The 25441-nt window shown below is 45.7% G+C and overlaps 1 protein-coding gene across 1 annotated transcript in view; it reads left to right on the forward strand.

Moving 5' to 3' along the window:
• Positions 1-295: 295 nt before the first annotated feature.
• NEDD4L (NEDD4 like E3 ubiquitin protein ligase) overlaps positions 296-25441 on the forward strand; it is a 342440-nt gene continuing 317294 nt past the window's right edge. Inside the window, exon 1 of the mRNA XM_045021773.1 lies at positions 296-713. Coding sequence (XP_044877708.1) covers positions 666-713 — 48 coding nt within the window. The 5' untranslated portion in view covers positions 296-665. The remainder of the gene's footprint in view (positions 714-25441) is intronic.

A 25441-nucleotide genomic window follows, 5' to 3' on the forward strand; every position in this document is an offset into this window, starting at 1 on the left:
CAAAGGGGTGGCAAAAGTCTCATCACCAGCTAAGGAGATTCCTCCACCTCTCCGGCAGCAGCATCCCCACACAGCCAGACAGGGGAGCGTTACAGTCAGTCTCCCCCCCCACTTATTTCATTTGCAAAAATTGCTACCGAAAGGGGGTGGGGGAAGCCAACAAATCAACCCAACGTGGCGGTTTTTCCGCCCCTACCGATCGCGTCTTTGATTGGGCCGGGGAGGCTCTTTCCCCGCCCCAGTGGGCGGCGGCGGCGGCTGGGTCTCCCTGCTGCTGGGAAGGGACTGGAGCGTGGCTGGGGTTTGTGTGAGCGGGGCGCTGGCCGGGCGAGGAGGCGGCAGGGGCGCGGGGAGCGGAGCGGGGCAGGCTCTGTGCAGCGGCCGCTACCGAGCCAGCCGGCAGTCGAGCTTGGGGCTGCCGCCTCTCGTTCCCGCCCACCGGGCAGCAGCCGCGGGAGTGCCCGCCCCGGCCCCCCGTCCGCACGGAGCGCCCTGCCCTGGGGGAGGTGCGGGGCTCACCTGGATTTATTGACCCGCGCGCTGGCTGTGTGCAGCGGCGGGGCAGTGCCCTCGGCCAGCGAGCCCTGCCCGTGCCCGGCCGGAGAGAGGGCTGCCCGGCTTTCGCTCCCTCCTCTGCCGAGCGGGGCGCTCGCCCAGCGGGACCCATGGCGAGCGGGGCTGTGGAGCCGGTCTATGGACTTTCGGAGGACGAAGTAAGTGGCTGGGGTTTGTGACCCGCTATCCCCCGCTCCCGGCTGCGGAGCCAGCCCGCTGCTCGGCGGGGCCCGGCGGGAGCGCCCTTGCATCGGCCCCGGGGCTGGGGCTGGGGCTGCCTGCGCCGGGCTGGCGGGGAGGAAGCTGTAATGCGACTCGCGGACACCCAGCCGGGAAGGGCGCTCGCGCGGCAGCCCCGAGACCCCCATTCGCGGGGGCCCGGCGGGCAGCGAATCGCTGGGGCGGGTGCCCCGGGGGGAGCAGAGCCCCGCTCCCCGCCTGCAGGGTCCCGGGCTCCGGGGGAGCCCCGGCGCCGCCTCCTCCCCCCCACCCCGCTCCCTTAATGGCGAGGGTCGGGCAGGGAGACGGAGCGGAGCCTCCCGGCCATTGAGCCGGGGCGGCGCTGGGCGAAGGCTGAGGAGCCCTTCGCTGCGCGCTGCCGGCAGGTGCGGTGAGGCTGGGGGCAGGGCGCCCCTTGGCCACGGTCTCTGCTGCAGGGCTGGAGCTCGGGCGGGGGGCGGGTAACCCCCCGGCTTGGGTCCCCGCGGGCAGCCCATTGCATCGCGGGTGGGAACGCCGGGAGCACCGGTGGGTGCGAGCCGCAACCCCGCAACCCGTGCTGCATTACTCAGCACGCAGGTATTTCCTAGCCTCGTGAACCGGCTGAGGTGCCGGCAGCGGCAGCCTCGCTGGGGTTCCCCTCCTCCTCCCCCCCCCCTTGGGGAGGGAGCGTGGAGACTGCGTGGGGTTTGACAGCGGCATGGCCGGGGGTTGGCGGAGCCATTGTCAGCCTCCGCGCTGGGTTTAAATGGGGCTCCCGGGAAGGAGGGTATTGTGTGCGATCGGTGCCGACTGCAGCTTCTGGCTGTGTAAGAGCAATGGGTATGTATGTCTGCAAGCGTGCCTGTGGGTCACCGGGCACACCCTGTGTGTGTGTGTGTGTGTGTGTGTGTGTAATATAGATTTACATCATAATAATGGATGTGTGAGGTGCCTACGGAAATTATCTTTAGCTGGCAGTGAGGCCACAGTTCAGAGAGATTTTTATTTTTAAACACTTAGAACCTCCGATCTTCTCTCCTAGATAAAGCCCTTAACTGTTAGTGTTTAGATCCAAAGAGCAGGCAGTGTCTTTATTTTACCTACATACTTACCATTCACATATGCATTGTCTCCAACTCCTGTGCCCTCAGTTTGTTGCTTGACTTCATTATAAACTCTTCAGGGCACTGTCTGCTTCTGCTTGTATAGCACCTAACAATGGGGCCCTGATCCCGAGGGCCTCTTGAGTGCTGTGTGCAGTATAATTAGGTACAGCATAAATCTGTTGGGGTATGGCCCTGTATTTTTATTTGCCTGTAAAGACGTGGCACTATACACATTATATCATGGACATTTCAGTTATGTAGTACAGACACTCCTTATGCCATTGTAGTGTTACCTAGGCCTGCCTTGTTCTTTTTCTCGTCTGATCTTTCACCTTGTCAGTAGAAAGGAGGCAGTGTCCCCCAGAAAGTGGCAAGATGCAGACATTCGGGAACAAAGAACCAGGCTTCAGACTGAGGTATTGTAGGTGGAAAGACAGCTGCTGCTCCCAAGTCTTATTTAAGGTCTCTCTGAACACACTGTGTAGGAGTACAAATTGCTCAGGGACTAAATACATTTTGTTATATATAATGAATGAGACTAGATGTTTGGGTTGCATGCAAAGTATTTTATATCTGGGAGCTAGTGTCAAAGTCAACCTTGTGCTTAATGGTGTAATGCAGATGGAGCTTTATTGTCTTATCAGCCCTGTTGGCTAGCCAAATTATGTAGTGTATGCTATTTTATTAACTAGTGCCTTGTGTAATAACATGGGTGGTGCTAAAAAAAAAATAGAACCTTTGCAGACAGAATAATTCATTATACTGCATCTGATTGGAGACTGCATTGTTGAGATGCTGTGTGTGGTGAAGAATAGTTACCTTTGGTGAGTTTGTATAGTGGTCAGTATAACAAATACCCAAACAAAGGTGACATGCTATATTAGTAAACTCTTCCAATTTCATGTATCTTCATACTGTCAACTTTAATGCTGCCACAGGCCAGCATTTTGATAACCAAGGAAGTAGATATGATGGGCATCATAGCAGGAGATTGAGTATAAATGCTGTTGAACTACAGTTGTTATTGAAATAGACTGTTGTACTCAAATTGAATCAAATCTAGGTGACTACATTATTGAATTCAAACTAGATAGGATCCTTTGTGTGTGGGTGTTGGTGTGTTGACAATTTGGTTTATAAAGCTGTGAAAGCAAACAGGTGAAAACAAGTTTTGTACAAACATGGGGAAGAGAGAATGCATTAGAGGGGGGTTAGCTGTTCAAATGATTAAGATGAAGACAAAATTAGACTCTGCAATTCCTTTTCTCCCTCCTTCTTGTACTCTTCAAAAGCAATCTTGGCTTCATGTGAATTCTCAGGAACAAAATGCTGAGAGTTCGTTAGATTGAGCTTCCACTGCATGTCTCCTTATTTTATTGACTGGGATCATCTGAACACTTTTGATGTCATCCATGCAGATCAGATAACTGGGATTCTATTGTAATATGAACTGTAAAAGACTCAGAATCCTGCATTGACATAGGCTTGTTCCTGTAATGCTTGAGGGCTTTAATAAGCTGAAGAAACATGGAGGTTTTGGGCATTCATGTCTCAGAAGATCCTAGCAAATGTATAGCTCTCAAAAATCTTGGGTCTTGCTAGAAAGAATCTTGCTGCTTTCAGAAGAGATGGATGAATAGTGACCATTTAATTCTGTGGCTTTTCTTTTTCTTGCTGTGTGAGAGAGAACTTTTTCCCTTTGATACCAGTGCTTGTAAAAGGTGTTGGGTTTCTCTTCATTTTATGCACAGAACATATATGGCCTATACCAGGGGTCGGCAGCCTTTCAGAAGTGGTGTGCCGAGTCTTCATTTATTCACTCTAATTTAAGGTTTTGCGTGCCAGTAATACATTTTAATGTTTTTAGAAAGACTTGTAGAAAGAGACAATAATATATAATAAAACGATTGTTGTATGTAAAGTAAATAAGGTTTTTAAAATGTTTAAGAAGCTTCATTTAAAATTAAATTAAAATGTAGAGCCCCCCGGGCCGGTGGCCAGGACATGGGCAATGCGGGTGCCACTGAAAATCAGCTTGTGTGCTGCTTTCGGCACCCGTTCTATAGGTTGCCTACCCCTATACAGTGGAAGTGCAGGCTTCCCATTCTCCTCCACCTGAGTAACTCAACGCTGAGTTGGAGGGAAGAAGAGGAAACAAGTTCCCAGTCAGGATTAGAGACCCATTGTGCTGTAGGAAGACATGGTCCCTGCCCCAAGTTGTTTACAATCCAAGAAAACAAGTACATCGCTCCTGCCCTCCAGATGCCAATCTAATATTGTTACATTTTATGTATGATCTTCCTATGCCTACTATGTCTCTGGCCTCTCTTCTAAGGGTACGTCTATACTTACTGTCCGAGTCGGCGGCTAGTGTTCGACTTCTTGGAGTTCGATATATCGCGTCTAATCTAGACGCGATATATCGAACTATCGCGTCTAATCTAGACGCGATATATCGAACTCCGAACGTGCTCCCGTCGACTCCGGAACTCCACCACCGCGAACGGCGGTGGTGGAGTCGACGGGGGAGCCGCGGACTTCGATCCCGCGGTGTCTGGACGGGTGAGTACTTCGAACTAAGGTAGTTCGAGTTCAGCTACGCTATTCACGTAGCTGAACTTGCGTACCTTAGTTTGACCCCCCCCCCCCCTTAGTGTAGACCAGGCCTAAGACTGTTCCATCATTGCTGGCACAAATGCAGTGATGTTTGTGGTAGGCATGCCTGTCCATTGGGAACTGGACTAAGATTACCAGTTTGCTGCATGTGATGGCTGCTTAGTAGCCTACATGGGTAATAACTTTCCATTGCTACTGCTGTGGACTCGTTTTGAACCAGTAATTTGGGGGTGAAAGAACCCATATCTCTCAAACCATCTGGTCTTCTGCAGACTTATTTTGGATCGCACCTATTTTTTGTATATCGCAACATTTTTAAATTCTGTTCAAAGACGACTTGTTTTGTTACACTGTTTGTGTATATTTAGATGTTTTTTAGTATCCAAATTGAAACAATTCATTAAAAAAATTAAGTTTCATGCATTTCATGACAGCCCACATAATAACAATGCAACTTGCAAATAGTTAAACACAAACTTAACTTCTATTCATATGTAAAGTCCTATGATGTCAGTAGGACTATTTGCATGACTAAAGTGAAGCATGTGCTTGAGTATTTGCAAGATTTGGGTTTAAATTATAGCCCTTGGATAGTACCCACAATTTTCTATAGGTCTCTCTCACACAGAAGTGCTTGTCTTCAAATAACTTGATATGCATTTATTATATTCAGGTTTTTTGTTTATTTCCTTGATTGTACAATTAAACATGCACTTAATGTCACAAAGCTCATTAAATAAGCAGAACTTGCAGTTCACTGTAAGTTTAAAAAGTATAGTTGGTATTTACACACACACATTCTACAAATTCTTTATATATAGTAAAATATTTGGGTACTGATATAAGCATAATACTCTGGGAGCTTTATCTATAGCTAAAAAATGCTAGTCCTTGGTGTTGTCAGAACAATACTTCAGATTTCCCATCTTGAGTATACTTTTTCTCTTCCACTCTGCGCCACATGCCTTTAGTGTAGAGTCTTCATTGCTGTAATTTCCATTCAAGTGGGAGCTCCTGATATGGAATAAGAACCAGAGATCTTCTTTGCTGGTTTGAGGGAGCTGAGGTAGCAAGAGTGCAAAACTGTGGACAACAGTCTAGGTGGGAAAAGAAGACTGATATGTTTGCATTTGGCAGCATGTAGAGTACAGACACTGCATGCCCATGCTCCTGAACGCCCAGGTATATACCTTTGGCATGTAGAAAGTCATGTAAGCAATGCCTCCCATTTGTACACTGCTACACACCACACTGACAAGTGTGGATGTCTCTGTGGTGTATAGCTACACGTGTAGCATCTGTACTCTATCCACTACTATAAGGGTAGATATAGCATATGCGGGCTTATATTATGGTCCTCTGTTTTCTTGCCCCGTGCCTCCAAGGCTAAAGTATGTAATCAAATGGTGTGGGAAGCCTAATTTGCAAATACTGCTACCCAGCCTATCAGTCTGTCATTACAGTGTTAGTATGTTAACATCTTGATTTTTTTTTTTTCACCACTGGAGGACAGAGTGTTGCCCTGTGTTGAATCTGTGCAACTCTCTCTTAATTTGAGTTTAGTTACATGAGCATAGCCCAAAGAACAATTTAACAGTCTTTCAAGTTCTTTCTCCCAAGCATATCTTTGCAAAGATCAGATTTTACGGGTCCTTATTCCAGTAAATAAGGTAACAATTTTTTAAAAGAAAAAATATATTTGGAGAATAAGCTCCATCAAACACACAAAAGCTATAGCAAAAGAAAATCATATCTTCTCAATTTTTTTTTTATTTCTGTATTTGCATAGTTTGTAGCCTTTAACATTTTTCTTGCCTTTGTGGTGTGCCTCCCCTACCAGTCGAGGGTTTTTTCCTTTTTATCAGATTAGAAATAGCTTGCAGTTTTTGAGTCCCTCTTTAGTTTGTGCAGTATAACCTACTGACACAAGTTACCTCTTTGGTTGCTTTGTGACGCATTGTGAACTGTCACACAGGAACTTGTGTGTGGAAATGTCTGTCTCAAGAGACAACAAAGATGAAGCACAATAGCTCAGGTGATAGTCATCACTATACAATTCTCATGCAGTAGACTAGGTTAAATATGTGTTTAAATAGACATTAGCTTGGATTTCAAGTACTAAAAGAACCTCTGTGGCACTGCAGCATTTTTGAATAAGCAACAATGTAGCATTTAGAAATGAAACCAGAGAACTTTAAAATGTTATGGGAAGTGATACAGCTATAGTCAACTAATATCTTAAAAAGAACAGGGGTACTTGTGGCGCCTTAGAGACTAACAAATTTATTTGAGCATAAGCTTTCGTGGGCTACAGCCCACCTCTTTGGATGCAGCTTATGCTCAAATAAATAAATTCTTTGACTACACTTAGCGCTTCAAAGCGCTGCTGCGGCAGCGCTTTGAAGCGCTAAGTGTAATCGGAGCACCAGCACTGGGAGAGAGCTCTCCCAGCGCTGTTCGTACTCCACCTCCCTGTGGGGATTAACGTGCTCCCAGCGCTGGGGCTTTGATCACACTGGTGCTTTGCAGCGCCGCAACTTGCAGCGCTGGAGTGGGTGTTTTTTCACACCCTGCTCCAGCGCTGCAAATCTGGAAGTGTAGCTAAAGCCTAAGGTGCCACAAGTATTCCTGTTCTTTTTGCGGATACAGACTAACACGGCTGCTACTCTGAAATCTAGTCTATAAAGTCCAGTTAGAGTAAATTTTAACAAGTCATTGTAAGCTGGCGCGTCGGGGCTCAACCCTCCTGCTGGGCCGGAGGGGAGCCACACCGACTCGCTCCTTGTCCCCTCTACGTGGGAAGTCCAGACCCTCTGGAGCAGGGGGGCTGGATAACGGCAATCAGTCTCAATATAAGTCCAGTCCCTCTGGAGCAGGGGGGCTGGATAACGGCAATCAGTCTCAATATGAGTCCAGGTCCCGACCCTCAGGCAGGGGCCGCACAAGGCACACAGTCACTAAGTATACGCCCCGGCCCTCAGTTAGGGCGGGCAACCGGACAGCAGTCCTTGGGCTCAGACCTCTGGAGCAGGGGCTGAGCAACAGCAAAGTCAATATTGGCTCAGGCCTCTGGAGCAGGGGCTGAGCAACAGCAGAGTCAATATAGGCTCAGGCCTCTGGAGCAGGGGCTGAGCAACAGCAGAGTCAATATAGGCTCAGGCCTCTGGAGCAGGGGCTGAGCAACAGCAGAGTCAATATAGGCTCAGGCCTCTGGAGCAGGGGCTGAGCAACAGCAGAGTCAATATAGGCTCAGGCCTCTGGAGCAGGGGCTGAGCAACAGCAGAGTCAATATAGGCTCAGGCCTCTGGAGCAGGGGCTGAGCAACAGCAGAGTCAATATAGGCTCAGGCCTCTGGAGCAGGGGCTGAGCAACAGCAGAGTCAATATAGGCTCAGGCCTCTGGAGCAGGGGCTGAGCAACAGCAGAGTCAATATAGGCTCAGGCCTCTGGAGCAGGGGCTGAGCAACAGCAGAGTCAATATAGGCTCAGGCCTCTGGAGCAGGGGCTGAGCAACAGCAGAGTCAATATAGGCTCAGGCCTCTGGAGCAGGGGCTGAGCAACAGCAGAGTCAATATAGGCTCAGGCCTCTGGAGCAGGGGCTGAGCAACAGCAAAGTCAATATAGGCTCAGGCCTCTGGAGCAGGGGCTGAGCAACAGCAGAGTCAATATAGGCTCAGGCCTCTGGAGCAGGGGCTGAGCAACAGCAGAGTCAATATAGGCTCAGGCCTCTGGAGCAGGGGCTGAGCAACAGCAGAGTCAATATAGGCTCAGGCCTCTGGAGCAGGGGCTGAGCAACAGCAGAGTCAATATAGGCTCAGGCCTCTGGAGCAGGGGCTGAGCAACAGCAGAGTCAATATAGGCTCAGGCCTCTGGAGCAGGGGCTGAGCAACAGCAGAGTCAATATAGGCTCAGGCCTCTGGAGCAGGGGCTGAGCAACAGCAAAGTCAATATAGGCTCAGGCCTCTGGAGCAGGGGCTGAGCAACAGCAGAGTCAATATAGGCTCAGTTGCCTGAGCGCTGAGGTGAGGGGGAAACTGCCACCCGCGAGTGGGGTGGCAGGGGGAACACAGGCCCTCCCACTCCACTGTGTTCCAGCCCGGGGCCCTATTAGCGGCTCTCACAGCCGCTGGTCAGTGGGGTCCTGACCGCAACACACTGACATGGGGACCTCAGTGTCCGTAGCCTGACAGGGGTCGGCTATCCCCGGGCTACACTCCATATCCCCCTCGGGGCCTACCTGCACACTTGGATCAGGATCGGGCCAGTCAAAGGTCCTCGGCTCCTCCGGGTCCGGGCTTGGGGGAGGTCGGGTAGTGCCTCCGGAAAGTCCGGCCAGGCTTGCTCCGGCGGTTCTTCCGGGAAGCAGGGCCGGGAAAGCCCCGGCGGCTCCTCTTCGGGGGGGGCGCAGGGGCGGTCCGGCGGGTGGTCCCAGTACCTGTCACGGGGCGGCTCGGGCGGCTCCTCCTCCTCGTAGTGGGCGCGGGGAAGCGGAGGCCAGTCTGGGCAGCTGCCTTGGTTCCTAGAAGGCTCCCGGTCACGAGCTCCCGCCGGCACGTCTGCTCCCGGCGGCTGCTGGCTCCTGACTGAGCTCTGGCGTCTTCCTTTTATACTTCCTGTCCCGCCCCTTGACTTCCGGGGGGCGGGGACAGGAAGTGGTGTCTCAGCCCACTTGGGCGTCTGGCAAGGAGCTCCCTCTGCTGGGCCGGAGGGGAGCCACACCGACTCGCTACAGTCATGCTGAAATTTTAGGTGACTTCTGTGATTTTTGATGCAGTGTTAAAAAATATAGCTCCTATAAGACTCTCTGGTGGTAGATTGTATTACAGATGATGCATGTGGGAAGTAAGGTTGGTTTTTTGCATGTTATGTTTGGCTGTTCCTGATGGAGTTCTATTGTTCTGGAGCAATCTCCCTTGCGAAACCACTTGCCTGTGCTGTAGAGCATCATTTGTACTGCTAACAAATGTGAGCTGCACAGGTTTCAATGGGATTATGGGATGTAGTCTGTAAAATTCCAAAAGAAGAAACTATTACAGCTGGTTTCTTAAATTTATTTAACCCAGGCTATTCCCATCACGAGCTCCCTTGGGTCCTGAGAACTTCTTGTTTTTTCTCTTTCTGTGGCTGATACTGGAACAGCAGTTTTGCTTTAAATTCCCAGTTTCACTTTCGTGAATATATTTGCTTACTCCTACTCCAAAAGTGAATTTCTCCACCCCTCTGGTCCCACGTCCCTTTCTTGTTTTTGAGAGGGTCAGGCGCACATGAGAGTTGCAACAAAGCAGCTGGGAGACTTTCTTTTGATACAGTAAAGGAAAAATCAGAACTGGTTGTGAAGTAAGTGTGTAAAAATGTGTGTGCTTTTAGAGATGAGCCTGAATCAAAGCCAGATCCGAATATCCTGGAGGTTCAGCTCAAGATCTGAACTCTTAAGCGTGGGCTCATCGCTCCCTGATCTTCTTTAAAAAAACAAGACTCTACCTTGGATTTTGTGTGGGGTTTTCAAAACCACCTAAGTCACTTAGGGCTTTTGAAAATCTTTCTTAATTTACATTGAGGTGAGAACACCTGACTGGAAGATTTTCTGCCTCAAAATTTAAGTCCAGTATGTAATCTCTTGAAAATGTAAAAAATAAATGTAATCAGACACTTATCTGTGATTTGTCTTCCTACCTTTTCTGAATAGTCTATGATAAAACAAACTCTTGAACTTAATGACACAAACCATATGCTAGTTTTAAGCAACTGAAAACATAATTGCACAACAATTAATTTTTCTGTTTTTGGACAAGCATTAAGCGAGTTTCAATGGAAGATCTTCTAAACCTTTTTTGATTTCTCTTCGTGATACTATTTTACTATAAACTAGATTCCTAGCACTTAATAACCTTCCACCAGATATGATATGTAAAATTCTATGTTCAGATTACATTTTAGCTTCAAAGAAAGAATCCTTCTTTATCTCAACTTTGTAAAGATGTGTTTTAGGTTGAATCTATTGGGTATACTGCTATTAAACCCTTTTGTGGGGCACATAATGCATTAGTAATGAAATGAGGCCAGTAAAAATTCTCACATGCCAGTCAAAAATCTTCTTTAAACCTAGTGAGTTTTGTCATTTATCATTTAATACTTCTGGGGGCAGATTCTCAGCTAGTGTAAATTTCCATAGGTCCATTGAAGCCATAACTATTTACATCAGTTGGGGATCTGTCCAACGGTGTTTAAAGATTGATGAGCATTGATGTCTGTTTCCTGTTGTCAATGGGCTGCCTTCACGGTGTGGCTCAACTTAGGGTACCTCTATACTTACTACCCACTGATCCGGCGGGTAGTAATTGATCTATCGGGGATCGATTTATTGCATCTCATCTAGACACGATAAATTGATCCGCAAATCGACGCCTCCTCGGGAGGAGGAGTAAGCAGCGTCGACGGGGGAGCCGCGGCAGTTGACTCGCCGCCGTGAGGACGGCGAGGTAAGTCGAACTAAGATACTTCGACTTCAGCTACACTACTTGCGTAGCTGAAGTCGAAGAAGTTGCGTATCTTAGATCAATCCCCCCCCATGCCCAGCGTAGTGACTGCATTAGATGTTTGCATTTAATAAGCAACTGGTACTATTATGGGTGTCAAGGATGTAAGTAATTACATATGTGTTTATTTTCTTGCTGTGACATAATAACAAAATTACTGGGTTGCAGTTGTCTGTGTAGTACAGTCATTTTTATTTATTTATTTTTACAAAGGTTTGCCTTTAAACCTGCTTTTAATGAGCAATCGGTGTGTACTTGGTATCAGCAACACTAGCAAATAAACTACTAGCTTAAAGTATTTAAAGTATTGTAAAGTAGTGTAGTTTGTTGCATTAAAATGTGGGTTTTGTGGTCTGGACAACCAATGTCTTCCACTTTCTACAGTGGAAAAAATAGACTGGAAAAGTATTTGTGCTGGATGGGTCTCTGCAGCAATTTCAGTAAAACTACTAAGGTGCTTGTGAAAGAGAGCTTAGCTTCTCCATCTCTTCCCTTTGTCTCTCGGTACAAAATTGTTTCAAGCATCATTTCATGGACTGGCCATTGGAGGGCACTGCCTAATGGTAGAATGAAAGTGATCACTTCTATCACTGTGCATTGTTACAGCTGTCCTGTAATTCTAGGGCAGCATCAGGCTTCTTCATATTATGAACACGGTTCTGTGAGGCTGTAGCTACTTAATAAACCTGTGCTATGCAGTTTTCTTTTTGAGCTGCTATAGCCAGTCAGACATTGAGTGAAATTTGGGTAGAGCTTTCAGAGGGGAAGCAATAGGGGTGGGCTTTCAGATCTTGGAAGAGGCAGCATCACACTCTGAGGAGGTGATTGGCATCTGCAAGTGTGAGGGCTTCACAGGGCATAGCCCCTGCCTCTTGTAGCCTGGATGCAGCTCCTCCTTGACTATAGACTGTCTGTATTACAGACTTGATGCATCTTCTCAAGGGAGCTGTGTCAGGGATTGTGGGATAGGTGCAACAATCCACAGGTCTTGGCCACACTGTTGCAGTGCTGCATCTGAAGCTAACAGATACATGCAACAACTATTCAGAGTCCTGGTGCAAGAAGAAATGGTGGAGTATTATCTAGTGTAGATGAAACCTTGGATTTCAAGTGATCTACTCTCATGAGCTGCTTGGGCTGATAACTGAAGCCAGGTTTAGCCCTGCTGACTGACTTAAATTAGCAGAAGATGAGGAATCTAGTAAACTTGAGAACGGTAGAACCTCAGAGTTACAAACACCAGAGTTGTGAACTGACCAGTCAACCACTCACCTCATTCGGAACCAGAAGTATGCAATCAGGGAGTAGCAGAGACAAATAGAACAGTACTGTGTTAAATGTAAACTACTTTTAAAAAAAAGTATAGCAGTATTTTTCTCCAGGGTAGTAAAGTTTCAAAGTGTATTAAGTCAATGTTTGGTTGTAAACTTTTGAAAGAACAACTCTAATGTGTTAGAATTCTGAACATTTCAGAGTTATGAGCAACCTCCATTCCCGAGGTGTTTGTAACTCTGAGGTTCTACTGTAATACAGAACCCTTTGAGGGATGTAAGCTTAGGGCTTAAACAAGATTTGTAAGGGGTATACACTGGGTTTTTTGTAAGTAGATTTGAAATCTCCTGCCCTCCAAACCACAGTGAACTCTGGATACATGATACTTTGCATTGTAACAGCTGGGGTGCAATAATAAATCATAGGAGCAAAACCAGAGATGTATTCAGAGCTTCTACGTTCTTTTTTGCAGCCTATGGAGTAAATCCTACTAATTTTTGGTTCCTTTGTGCCTCTGGCTCTTTCATACTTCCTTTTAAATGTTGATTTTTAATAGCTTTGCGTAAGAAGATTTTACTACAGCAGAAAAACATGTGATCAGATAGCCCTGTCCCATGTGACAGAAACAAGTGCAATTCTGTAAACATTCCATTTCAAGAATGGGACTGTATACAAGGAAACAGGAACACAGTTCTACTGCTGGTCACTGCAGTTCAGTTTAGTGTTTAACATCAGTTGGAATTAAGATGTGTGTGGCTTTCAAAAGCCTTCAACGCACTGTCATACTGACTTTGATATTGTAGCTTTTTGATAATAAAAGTGAAGTTATGTGTGACGGGTTGGATCACAGAAACCTCCTTGGGACTGCCAACTGATGTGCTGAGACTACTTCTAACCTGTTTTCCCTGCCAGCTTGGGATTCCAGAACCTTGCTTGTTTGAGCCAGACTCGCCAGTATGCTACAAACCCAGACCCAGGTCTGAACAAGTCCTCCAAAAGCTGCAGGCTTAACTGAAAACAGCTTAATAAGTGTTACTGTCTCCAGCACTCAGATACCTAACTTCCAGTGGGGTCCAAACCCCAAATAAATCCTTTTTACCCTATATAAAGCTTATACAGGGTAAACTCATAAATTGTTCGCCCTCTATAACACTGAGAGAGAGAGATCTGGGTTAATAAGTAAAAAGTGATTTTATTAAATACAAAAAGTAGGATTTAAGTGGTTCCAAGTAATAACTGACAGAACAAAGTGAATTACCAAGCAAAATAAAATAAAATCAGGCAAGTCTAAACCTAATACTGTAAGAAAGCGATTACAGATGAAATCTCACCCTCGGAGATGTTCCAGTAAGTTTCCATCACAGACTGGATGCCTTCTCAGTCTCGGCCCAGTCCTTTCCCCGGTACAGTACTTGTTTCAGCTCAGGTTGTAGCTAGGGGATTTCTCATGACTGCAGCCCCCTTTGTTCTGTTCCACCCCCTTATATATCTTTTGCACAAGGCGGGAATCCTTTGTCCCTCTCTGGGTTCCCACCCTCTCCTAAATGGAAAAGCACCAGATTAAAGATGGATTCCAGTCCAGGTGACATGATCACATATCACTGTAAGCCTTCAAGCCCTCATTCCTCCCAGCCTGACTCTCAAGATGGCCTGCAAACAAACAGAGCCATCAGAGCCAACAAACAGAGTCAATTGTCCTGGTTGATGGGAGCCATTAAGATGTCAAACCACCACTAATGGCCCACACTTCGCATAACTACAATAGGACCTCAGAGTTATTTCATATTTCTAGTTTCAGATACAAGTGATACATTTATACAAATAGGATGACCACACACATTAGTTTATAAGCTTTGTAATACCTTACAAGAAATCTTTTTTATGAAGTATATTCCAGTCACGTTATAGTCACACACATTAGCATATTTTCATAAAATCATATAGAGTGCAATGTCATAGTATGAATTTAAAACACTTATTGTGCAGCAGATAGATAAATTAGCTGTGGAAATAAGTAAAATGTTGATAAGGAAGTACTGTGAAGTCCGATATGCCCAGACTCTTGCTTGGTGGGTGTGGAAGCTTTATTTAAAAAAACAACCCCCCCCCCCCAAAAAACAACCAAAAAAACCCCCAAAAAACAAACCAAACTGCTTGTCCCTCTAAAATGAGAGCTGCTATATAGATACAGTCCTGACTGGGCAACAAATGCGGTATATATAATTGCAGTTTTTTCTCCCTGAGGTCTGTCTTGATTCTTATGAGCTGGCAGGATATGGCTACATGCCAGATTTGTGCTTTTAGAGATCAGGATTCTTGTAAACTTAAAAACCCTACTGGTCATGAGAATGGAGGCAGGAAGCATGGAGGAGAGAATGTGTGAGTGCAAGCCAAAACAAAGCTGTTAAATCCATTTTTTTGTCTTTCTCTTTGAATAGGTGTTCCTTCTTTTAGCCTGGTAATAAAGGAAAATTAATTTTCATTTTATTGGAATCATTCATACCAACTCACTATATCTTTATTAATATAATATATATATACACACGCACACCATGCAGGAACTTGTGTACAATCATTTCTTGGGTGTTTTTTAAGCTTTGGGAAAGTTCCACTTCTAGGCTGGAGATAAGCTACCATATTTCCTGTACTTTATTATTTAGAAAATCAAAAATTGTTTCAATTGCACAGCTTCTACTAGACTTTAAAATCTCTTCTTATGCGTTATCACACCAGATAGCATTACAGAGTGTATGCATGAGAGTGAGTAGAAATAAGACCTTTTTTTAAAGCCTGGGAATCTTCTCAGCAACTGAATGTGTTTGGGGGTTGTCATCAGAAAACTTAGATTCTGGCCTATTACAGTGATGCCAGGCTTGAGATAAATGCTATGAAGAGTACGTCTTTGTAAGATCTGTTTTCACTTTGTGCATGTGCAAGTGCATCAGCAAAATTAACTTGACAAGATTTCTAAAGAACCTCTGCTTTCCACTTTGTTCCTCTGCTCATGACTGGGTTGTGGTGGTGGTTTTGGGGTGGTAGGAAGGTAGAGGGAAAAACTAATCTGCGGGTAATAAAATGAAATGGGAAGGTGAAGCCATTAAAGATTGGGATTTGATTGCATTTATTCTGAGATCTATGGAGAAAAAGTTTATTGTATTGGCTGAATATAAATAAGCAAACCCAACAATGGCAAAATGCTGGTTGGGGCTGCATGTTCCTTAATGTGTTAAACTATTTATCTCAATATTTATAAAACCGTAGAGATACCTGTTCAAGGAATACATATATTAAGAATGGCCTGAATACTGTAACATCAAGCTAATATATACTTTCATCTGTTACAGGTTGGGGGAACATGGGAGTTGGGGGGACTACCGTTCATATGCCACAATATTTGGGTCCTAATAACATAGGAAGTTTAGGAAGATTTCATGTCTTTTTTTATATAATAAAGACATGAAATCAGAACCATCAATTTAAATAGCTGTCAATTTATACAATTTAAATAGCTGCCACTTGTTTGCAAAAACTTATTTAACTTTCTTAGTGTGACCTTTTTGATAAAGAATTCAATCCTGACACAGCACAAGGGCTGGGCCTGCCCAAGAAACACTCCAGGGCCCTGCCCCTCTGTGCCAGGTGGACCAGGTGAGGGCAGGCAGACTCAGCCTGACTGGATCCAAGTGTGAAGGGACTTTGTGTGTGTGGGGGGGGGGGGAGGGGGAATCCAGGTGTGGGGTGAGAGGGTTCTGTGTGGGTGGCTCAGTGTGGGGTCTGGGTGCAGGGAGATCTGGATGCAAAGGTGCTCGTTTTCGGGGGGGGGGAGGGTGTTCCAGATGTAGGGGCAATGGGACTCTGCAGGGACGGTCCAGATGAAGGTTGTTGGGGCTCAGGCGGGTGGGTGTTTGAGTATGGGGGCTTGTCAGGGTGGTCAAGATGTGTGTGTGGGGGGGTGGGGGCTTGTCAGGGTGGTTCAAGTGTGGGGGGGCTCAGCAGGGTTGCTTCAGGTGCAGGGTCTGGATGTGGAGGGAGAGATCAGTGGGGTCTGGGTATGGGAGGAGGGAGGGTTCAGATGCAAGGGTTGGGGCTCAGCAGGGGTCTGGGTGCAATGGGGGTGGGGTTCAGCAGGGAGTGCTGGGTGTGATGGGGGGTGGGACTCTGTGGTGGAGGTTTGGGTGTGTGTGGGGGTCTGGATGCCCAGGGGTTGGGCAGGTAGTGGAGCATCTCACTGTACATTGATCCCTCTTTCTGCAGCTGAGGAGCAATGGGGTGTGAGCTCGGGGGAGCTTTCTGGGAGTGGGTCAGCCCTGGCCACTCCATAAGGGGGAAATGCTCTGCTGTCCCCCACACCCAGCCCAACCAGGACTAGTATTTGAGCTTGGTGCAGGGTAGGAGCCATGCGTCAGGGCATCTCCAGCCCTACGTGAGGCTGGGAAGAGCTGGATGCAGGAGAGGGGGCTCTGGAAGCAAGGGGTAAGGCTTGGTGGGGTGGAGGTGTGTGGGGGCTCTGGTATGGGGGTGGGTCTGACCCAGCACCAGCCAGGGTATCCCCAGCAGTAGTTTACCTTTCCTCCGGGTGCCCGAAATAACGCACCTGTGCTGCTGGGGAGGGGAATGTGACTGCTCTTGCAGCTTTCCTTTGCTTCCCCATCAGAAAGTCACTTTTCTGTGGGGGAGCAAAGAAATCTGCAGGACACATGAATTCTGCACCACTGCAGGGGTGCAGAATTCTCCCAGGAGCAATGTGCATGCTATAGGTGTAGGAGTTTTCTAGCAAAGAGAACTGGGAGAGCAATTGTGAGTTTGTTTCCTGTGCTCGGGGTGGGGATCAAACAGGGCTGGCCTTAGGGAAAATAGCTCCCTGGGCAAACTTATTTTGGTGACCCCCTGGTCCTCCCCCAGCCCCTCCAGGTTGCCCCTAGGCCATGGTGTCTTCCTACCTCCCTGCCCCTCTGCCATTGTCCCAAGTTCCCTTCTGCGGCTTCGCACTCTGGGCCCGCTCCGCTCCTTGCCTTTTGACCATGGCACCTTGGGTGGTCGTCCACCCAAAATGCCGGCCCTGGGAACAAAACAAGCCCAGACTTTGGCTCTGTAGCATCCTTGTATTGTTCTCTTTTGCTGATTGGTGTTGCTAAGAGAGCAAAACTGGGCTTTGATGCAGTGGATGATGTAGTGGGCAGCTACATAATTGGCTGCTCAAGGCACACTAGTTCCATGGAATTACTACTGGGAAACTCTCACTCAATATATGGATAACTAATAACTATTTTCAAGTAACTCTGCTTCACTATTCTGGTTAGGTCAAAGTCTTGCTAGATCTTGGTTCACTGAACTAAATTATAGCTGCATTAAAAAAATCTCAGCCAGTATTTGCTTGTTTGGACTCCACAAAATGATCTTTAAACTGACTTTTGGAATAAGAATCTTTAACAGAGCACAAGACTTTCTGCAGTCACTGAGCCAACTCATGGCTTGTTACATCTGTAAATTTTTTCACTTTATGGCTTGTAACTCATAGTTCTTTGTTTCTAAGGGTTTGATTTGTGGTAGTCTTGCTTAGTATTGTGGCCATTATGTAAATAAATCAGTATATGGGGACGTGAGAAAAATATGCATTTTTTTATAGCACTTCAAATTTGAAGAGGCATCTAACCAGAATCAAGATTAAAGGCAATAGAACCTCCCCCACACCACTCCCCGTTCTTCCAAATAGGCTTTTTACAGCGTGTACTGTAATACCCTGTTTGGGAGAATGGGGAGCTGTGTTGGGGAGATGGTTGCCTTCATATGCCTCTTCAAAATTTAAAGTGCTATAGTGAGTGAGTTGCTTAACTCCTTAAATTGGGCCTAGTGGATGTCATTGTTGTTTTTAGATAGCAATGAACCCTTGGAAAACAAGCCTAGGATCTTGGGCCAGTTAGCTCTCTGGCAGACTGGAACCGATGGCCATGAGTGTCCTCTGTCTGGTGAACTTTAAGGTATTTTTTTAAATGCCAAATTTTCAGGGCAGTGAACTACAGGTGATTCTTGGATTGCTCTATTGCCTCTTGCTGGCAGACTATAACTCAATTAAATCCTATTTTACTTCTCACATAGCACAATAGTATATGACACTGCATTATAAAGGTGCAGTGCTACAAAATAAAAACCCAGATAAAATAAAAACCAAAATAAAAACCCAGATAAAATAAAAACCAAAATAAAAAGCAACCCCCCCTTCCAGTATAGCCCTCAGTACTTGTAAGACCAGTGATGGACATACTACTTGTTTTGACAGTACAGTTACATATCCAGATCTATTGGAAGCTTCTGCAAGTGCACTTCTCCACCTCCTTGTACTGTGAAACCTTCTCTTGATTACTAGCTATGGCAAAAGTCGTTGCCTGTGGTCACAAGGGGAAAGAGACTATAACTGTCTCTTGCTTGGTGAGAAAAGAGCTGTCCTTTGCCTACTTCAAAAAGTCCAGAATCCTGAAATGTGGTATCTGGCACATCCTAGATACTAGTCATGATGACACAGCTAAGGCTTGCATTTACCATTAACTTGGGCCCCTTTTTTTGTCAGTGTATTGCTGGGGTGGGGAAAAAAGGACACATTCCATCAGTGACTGCTGGGAAGCTCAATTGGCAGGTTGGCTACCTTGATTGCACAACCTGGAACAGTGCGCATTGCCCTGGAAACCCACTATCGGCATAACCGGTCCCACAGCTGCTGCCCAGAAGACCATTAATTACTGGAGGTAACAATCATCATTCATTGATTCACAGGATGGTTGTCATTATTTAAAATGTGCATGTATATATTTTAGTGGTGAGGAAAATGGCTGCTCTTCGGCCTGGTCTGGTATTGGGTTTGAAAGGTGTGTGGTGCCCTTCAAAGCTCCTTAGCAGACAATGTGTTCCTATTTTGCTGAGGAGTAATAATAGTTCACTGTGAAATATTTTACCGTGTGCCAGACTTGTATGTAAAGGTGTGGTCCCTCTTGCCACAGCTACCTTTTCTAAAGGGAGCAGATGTGACCTCATTTTGGGTTTTTTATGTATGAGTCCACCAGCTTTTATCCAGTATTCTTTTCCCCTCAATCCACTAACTGGAAAATATCAGGTGTGTTCAAACTAAAATGAAATCTTGAACAACTATGCTGTAGAAAGTGTGAACAATTGAGTGTGACAGACAGGAATCTTAAGCATCAGTGAGGTACAAGTCTGTATTAAAATGTAAATGCAAAGATCCATAAAAACCTCCATAGTATAAAGAAATTCAAGTGTGTAGTTTCCAAGGTAACCATAATTCAGCTCTTTTGCGCATTATGGGATTTAAGTTAACGTCAGCTTTATAAAATTAACTTAAATCCCATAATGTGCAAAAGAGCTGAATTGTGGCTGCCTTACCCGTAAGTCACACGTTTCCACTCCGCTGGTGGTAGTAATGGTGGAACTGTAGTGCAGACAGGACTTTGATTTTTTTTTTTTTTTACCACATCTTATCCTCCAGTCCTGGTGCCTCGGCAAATGTGCTCCATCATTGCTAATACGGCATCCTATTCACCTTGGATGCTATTTGTTTTTAACCCTGCCCATTAATGTTGTTCCATTGTATTCTCAGTGCTTGTTTTAATACCTGTTGTTTCAATTGTTGAACAGCAGGAACTCCACCCTTCCCCACCCTTACTTCTAACAGTGGCGTTTTTTAAAGTGTCACAGATCAATATGCACTTTAATTAATATGCATCTGACGAAGTGGGTATTCACCCATGAAAGCTCATGCTCCAATACTTCTGTTAATCTATAAGGTGCCACAGGACTCTTTGCGTCCGAAGAAGTGAGCTGTAGCTCACGAAAGCTCATGCTAAAATAAATTTGTTAGTCTCTAAGGTGCCACAAGTACTCCTGGTCTTTTTACAGGACTCTTTGCTGCTTTTACAGATCCAGACTAACACGGCTACCCCTCTGATACTTTAATTAAATTGCTCCTCCCAGCCTCTTTGCTATCAATTGATTGACTTGACAGTTATGTGCAGAACGCCTTCACTTGAGTGCATTATACAGATAGAGATTTCTGTTGGTTAGGTCCCTCAAACTAATATTGTACAACTCCACCTCTGGGCTTTTCTCCTCAGACCACCGACACATTTACCACATGGTGTAGCTAGTTCTAGTGGTAATGTAAGTATCCTCAGGTCCTTTGTGCAGTAAGTAACTTACAACTGGATGCCTCGGTGTAGGTATTTGAATGCATTCTAGGGACTGCTTAAGTGTGTGTGCAGTGGGCAAGGCGTGGGGTGGGTGGAAAGCAGAATTAAATACCCAAACCATAACTGGGTAACATAGGAAGTTTAAATGCAAATGTTAATTAAAATCCAGTTTCCTCAAATTGTCTGTAATTAGTTGTAAACACCATGACCACAATCCTTTTATTTAAATAAACCAAGGATTCAGAAGTTTCTCAGCATTAAAATTGCAGTATTTGAAATGTGAAAGCTAAGGCTTCTGAATTAACCGTAACTCTGCCCTGCTGAGTCTGTATATTAAGAGAAGTATTTAATACAAATAGTGTGATTCAAGTACTGAATGTGTGAGTTAGCGTTGCTGTGGAAACCTGAATTGTAACACTTCATTCTCATTTTTGCACGTATCAAACATTATAAATGTAATGAATTTACTGTAAAGCTGATCTACAAAGGAACCTGCTTGAGCCTTGTGCCAACTCTACAACTGTACAAAGAAAATCCCAAAGCTATTTTTTTATATACTTCCTGTAATCTCGTTACACTAGAAATACCAGTTTTGTTATCTTTTGGAAACAACTCTTCTGACATCCCTGTGGTGCTTTGATAAAACAGAAGAGGTAGTGGTCTTCTGACATCACAAGAGCCTGGTTGTTGCTTTAACTGAGAATGGATGGGAGATCTAGGCTGATTTGTCTAAATTGGTTTGGTTTTGTTTACTCTTCTTGTTTAACACCTATTTATCTCAAACTCTGGACAAAGGAGGAAAAACCTCTTGTGAAATCATCATTCCCACTGCTGTTCTCTCTGTAGCCAAAATGACTCCATCAAAAATAGGGAAGATGTGACTTATGGGGTTAGTCTCCATTGCCCCTGAGCACAGCTTCAGTATAGTGTTTGGGGAGGGGGGGGGGGGAGAGGAGGGAGAAAAGCTGCCAAGGAGAGCTCCCTGACTCTGTCACCCCGCTCTGGCATAAGTTAAAACTTCAAGGGACAGCTTTTAACTTAACCCTGATAGCTTCCACCAGCAGTGTATCTCTGCTCCCTTTGTCTCTGCAGTGCTTAATTTATGCCAGGACTGAGCCCCAGCACCGCTAGGCTTGGCAGTTCATAGCCATGGCACCTTTTTGGGCTTGCCGCATCAATTGTGAAAGTAAAATATTGCTTGAGCCCCAGCACGTTTTTCATTACGAATTAAGCACTGGGTCTCTGAGTACACACTCCCTCAGGAGTCTGGCCTTATGCCTTTACCTATTCTGAGGTGAAATTCTGCAGTTTTCTCATTCTTAGACCAGGCCCTGTGCTACGGCACCTTGTGTGTCAGCCGTGCTTATGCAATGGCTCTGACCTGAGTTCTGGCACCTGTGGTTCCTCCCATTGGGAGTCTGTGACCAGGAGTGTACAGGAATCGGACAGCCTTCTTAACAAGTATTGCTTACATAAGAGTTTAGAGTGATACTTGTTTTTTAAATAGTCTGCACACATCTGTCCTATGCCTACACTACACATTAGTTTGGTACAATTTATGTCATAAGTTATACTGACTTAAGTGCTCAGACAAGTTTTCCTGCCAATGTAGCTACAACTTCTTGCGGAGGCAGGAGTTAAGCTGCCTGTAATTCTCTTGTGTTCCCAGGACTTTTTGAATGCGTTTTACATGGCCCACAACAGCAAGCCGTGGGGATTTAGCACTCTAAAAATAGTTGTGTAGACAGCTCTTGGGAGTTGTGGCTTGGATTCTGAAGCCTAGATGGGGAATGGGCTTCAGAGTCAGGGCTCCAGCCTGAGTCATGACTTCAAAGCATTGTGTGCATGGCTGTTTTTTAATAGTGCTAGTGTGTGCTCTAGTAGCCTGTGTGTGTCGACCCAGGCTGGAATTATCCCTTAACAATCCTCAGGTGTTTGCTGAGAAGTGGCTTATCTTGAGCCATTCTTACTTTTCCTCATCTTTTTCTAACAGCCCACCATTACCTTAAACCATAATTTTATGAACAATGGTTTATTAAGAATAAGCTCTTCAACTGTATACTAGAGCCGACTAGTGTGAAGAAATGGCTTCAGTTTTTAAGCCATGACTACCTTTAAAAGAATTCTCCAGTATCATTGAAAAGACCATGACCTTAACTCTAGGTCAGGGATTCTCAACCTGTTTCCTTCTGAGGCCCCCAACATGCTGTAAAAACCTCCAGGCGCCTGGAGAGGAATGAGAGGGAAAGCCTCAGAGCTTATGGCTTCTGCCATGTTGGAGGTGCTGGGTTCAGGCCACTGGGCTTCAGCCCCATGGCCCCTGGAAACCGGCTCCACAGACCCCTTTTTGAAAACTGCTGTTCAAGGCCATGTTCTAGACAAATGGGAAGTGTGCGGTGATCGATAGATGAGTGCTAAGATTGATCTGCATTATGCCATTAACTTTCTGAAAATCTCCCTCCAGAGATTGCAAAGCTCCTGTTTCTCAAATGCCATGAGTACCTGATATGTAGTGGTGGTGTTGTCATGTTGGTCCCAGGATATTAGAGGGACAAGATGGCTGAGGTAAAACCTTTTATTGGATGAACCTGTAAAAGACAGGGTTTCAGGCTTACAGAGGTCAAAAGCTTGTGTGTCTCAGCAACAGAAGTTGGTCCAATAAAAGATATTACCTCACCCATTTTGTCTCTTTAAGTACCTGATAGACATGATCAAGAGGGGCCATGCTTGAAGCCAGTGGAAGTGGAAATTTTCAGGACTGGCTTGTTTCATTGTAGGGTTTCAATAAAGACTAGAGGAGGGGAGAACTGTGGGATATTCTCCCCTAAAATGTACTAAGAGCTAAACAATATGTACAGACAGTGATTCTAATCTGGTGACCAGTCTCCCTAGGAGAATTCCTAATATCAGTAGGTATAGGCCTATTTACATATTCCTATCAGAAAATGTCACTGCAAATAACTAAGATTTACATATCTAGACTCTGAATACCAATGCAAGACATGGCTATTTGGGCTATTTTAAAGTATTTACGGAGATTGTAATGGTTTCAATAGCCTTCAGGGGAAGGAATAAACTTCTGACTTCTGGGGGCAGGGGAGAACTAGAAAGACACAGTCCAAAGAGGTAACAAACAGACGACAAACACAAGACTGCATGTGGATTCGCAGTGAATTGAGGATGATGTCATGTCAAAGATTACTTTTGTTTTGGGATTGTACCAACCTCACACAATTGCAGGGGGGGAAATTCTTTGAGAAGGAAGTCCACAGCATGCTATAGTAAGAAGCAGAAACAAAACTTAAAAAGGCAACTCATGAAAGAGATAAGTATTCAGACTTGCCCAATTTTCTTGAACAATACAGATGTTTGTTGCATTCACTGGATGCAATACCCTGGTGTCTGTTCAATTCTGAGTTATTGATGAAAAGCAGTAAGGAGCAATAGAAGTAACGCATGATAAAACTGGAGATATGGGCTCAGAACTGCTTGCAACCTCTAACTTTGGTGAGTAGCTGCCACTATGATACTTTCAGGTAGTTTAAGGAACAAGATCAACATGAAAGCAAGAACATCTATTTTCTAGAGCCAAGAATAGTCATTGAAGCCCTCCTCCACTAACACAAATGTAGTGATAACCTGAAGCAATTACATGGTGCAGAGGTGTGTGTCTAGGGCTCCAGTAATTCCTTCTGGTAGTCAGCAAGGTTCATATCATGGAAGCTCAGTCTCTTCAGGCCTGGATTACACTCTTTGAGTGCCTGCAGAAGGAGCCTAAACTCCAGGGGTCAGGAAATAGTAACACTGTCCAGGGACAATTGCTGGAGAGACCTTGAGGCTTTCAACACAGGCAAAAGGAGACTGGTCTGCAGAGGTTCTCTGGGGAATCGGATCTCTAACTGTTCCAGGCAGCTCTCTGGAATTTCTTCCTCCGAGCTTGAAGGCCCTATGCAGTGCTCACTCTGTTACTGTGGTTGGCATTAGATGTTCTGTCCATAGCAATCAAATTAAGAGTCCCATATGGAGACTTAGGCTTCGTCTACACTACAAAGTTTCGTCGACAAAAGGCAGCTCTGTAATGTGACTTTTGGTGGCAAAAATGCCCTGTTTTGGCGACAAAATAAAACCACCCCAATGAGAGAAGGCTTTTTGCACAATTTTTTTGTCGGCAAAGTTCAGTGTAAACACCACCTTTGATTTTTATCGCTTTAATTGGTCTCCAGGAAGTGTCCCACAATGCCCAGCCTGACTGCTGTGGTCAGTAGTTTGAACTCTGCTGCCTTGCAGCCAGGTAAACAACCCTCCACCCTTCCCCCTTAGAAGCCCTGAGAATGTTTGAAATTCCGCTTCCTGTTGTCTGTGTGGAGAGGTCTCACTGCATCTTCCCAGGTGATCATGGCAGCTTAATGCAGCAAACGCTCTCCTGCTTGGATCACTGTGGAGCTGCTGGATCTACTCAGTATATGGGGAGAGGAAGCTGTGAAGTCCCAGCTGCGCTTGAGCCATAGGAATGTGTGCGCCATCTATCACCCATCCACAGTTAGGGAAACCCATTTCTACAAGCCATCCACTATTTCATGCACATTTCCCAGAGTCCTGCTCCTTCATAGGAGGATGCAATTACTTGCCCTGCACACTTGCATTAATGTAGCCCCAATGGTCAACTTCATGACTCCAAATTGATTCCCGACTGACTGGTAGCAGTCTGGAGTTGGCAGCTTCCATGCAGCGATTGCCATGCACTTCTCTACCAATAGGACAGCTCTCATTCTGGTGTTCTTGTGCCGTAGTGCTGGGGCAAGCTCCCCACACAGTTCCAGGAAGAACAACAGGTGTACTTCTGGCCAGGGCTGGTTTTACGACCTGTGGGGCCCGATTGGAATACTCGGCAGCGGTCCGGGGCTTCGGCAGCGGGGAGTCCACTCTGGGTTTTCTGCGGCACTGAAGACCCCCTGCCATTG

This window comes from Mauremys mutica, chromosome 6 (assembly GCF_020497125.1).
Source record: "Mauremys mutica isolate MM-2020 ecotype Southern chromosome 6, ASM2049712v1, whole genome shotgun sequence".
NCBI lineage: Eukaryota > Metazoa > Chordata > Testudines > Geoemydidae > Mauremys > Mauremys mutica.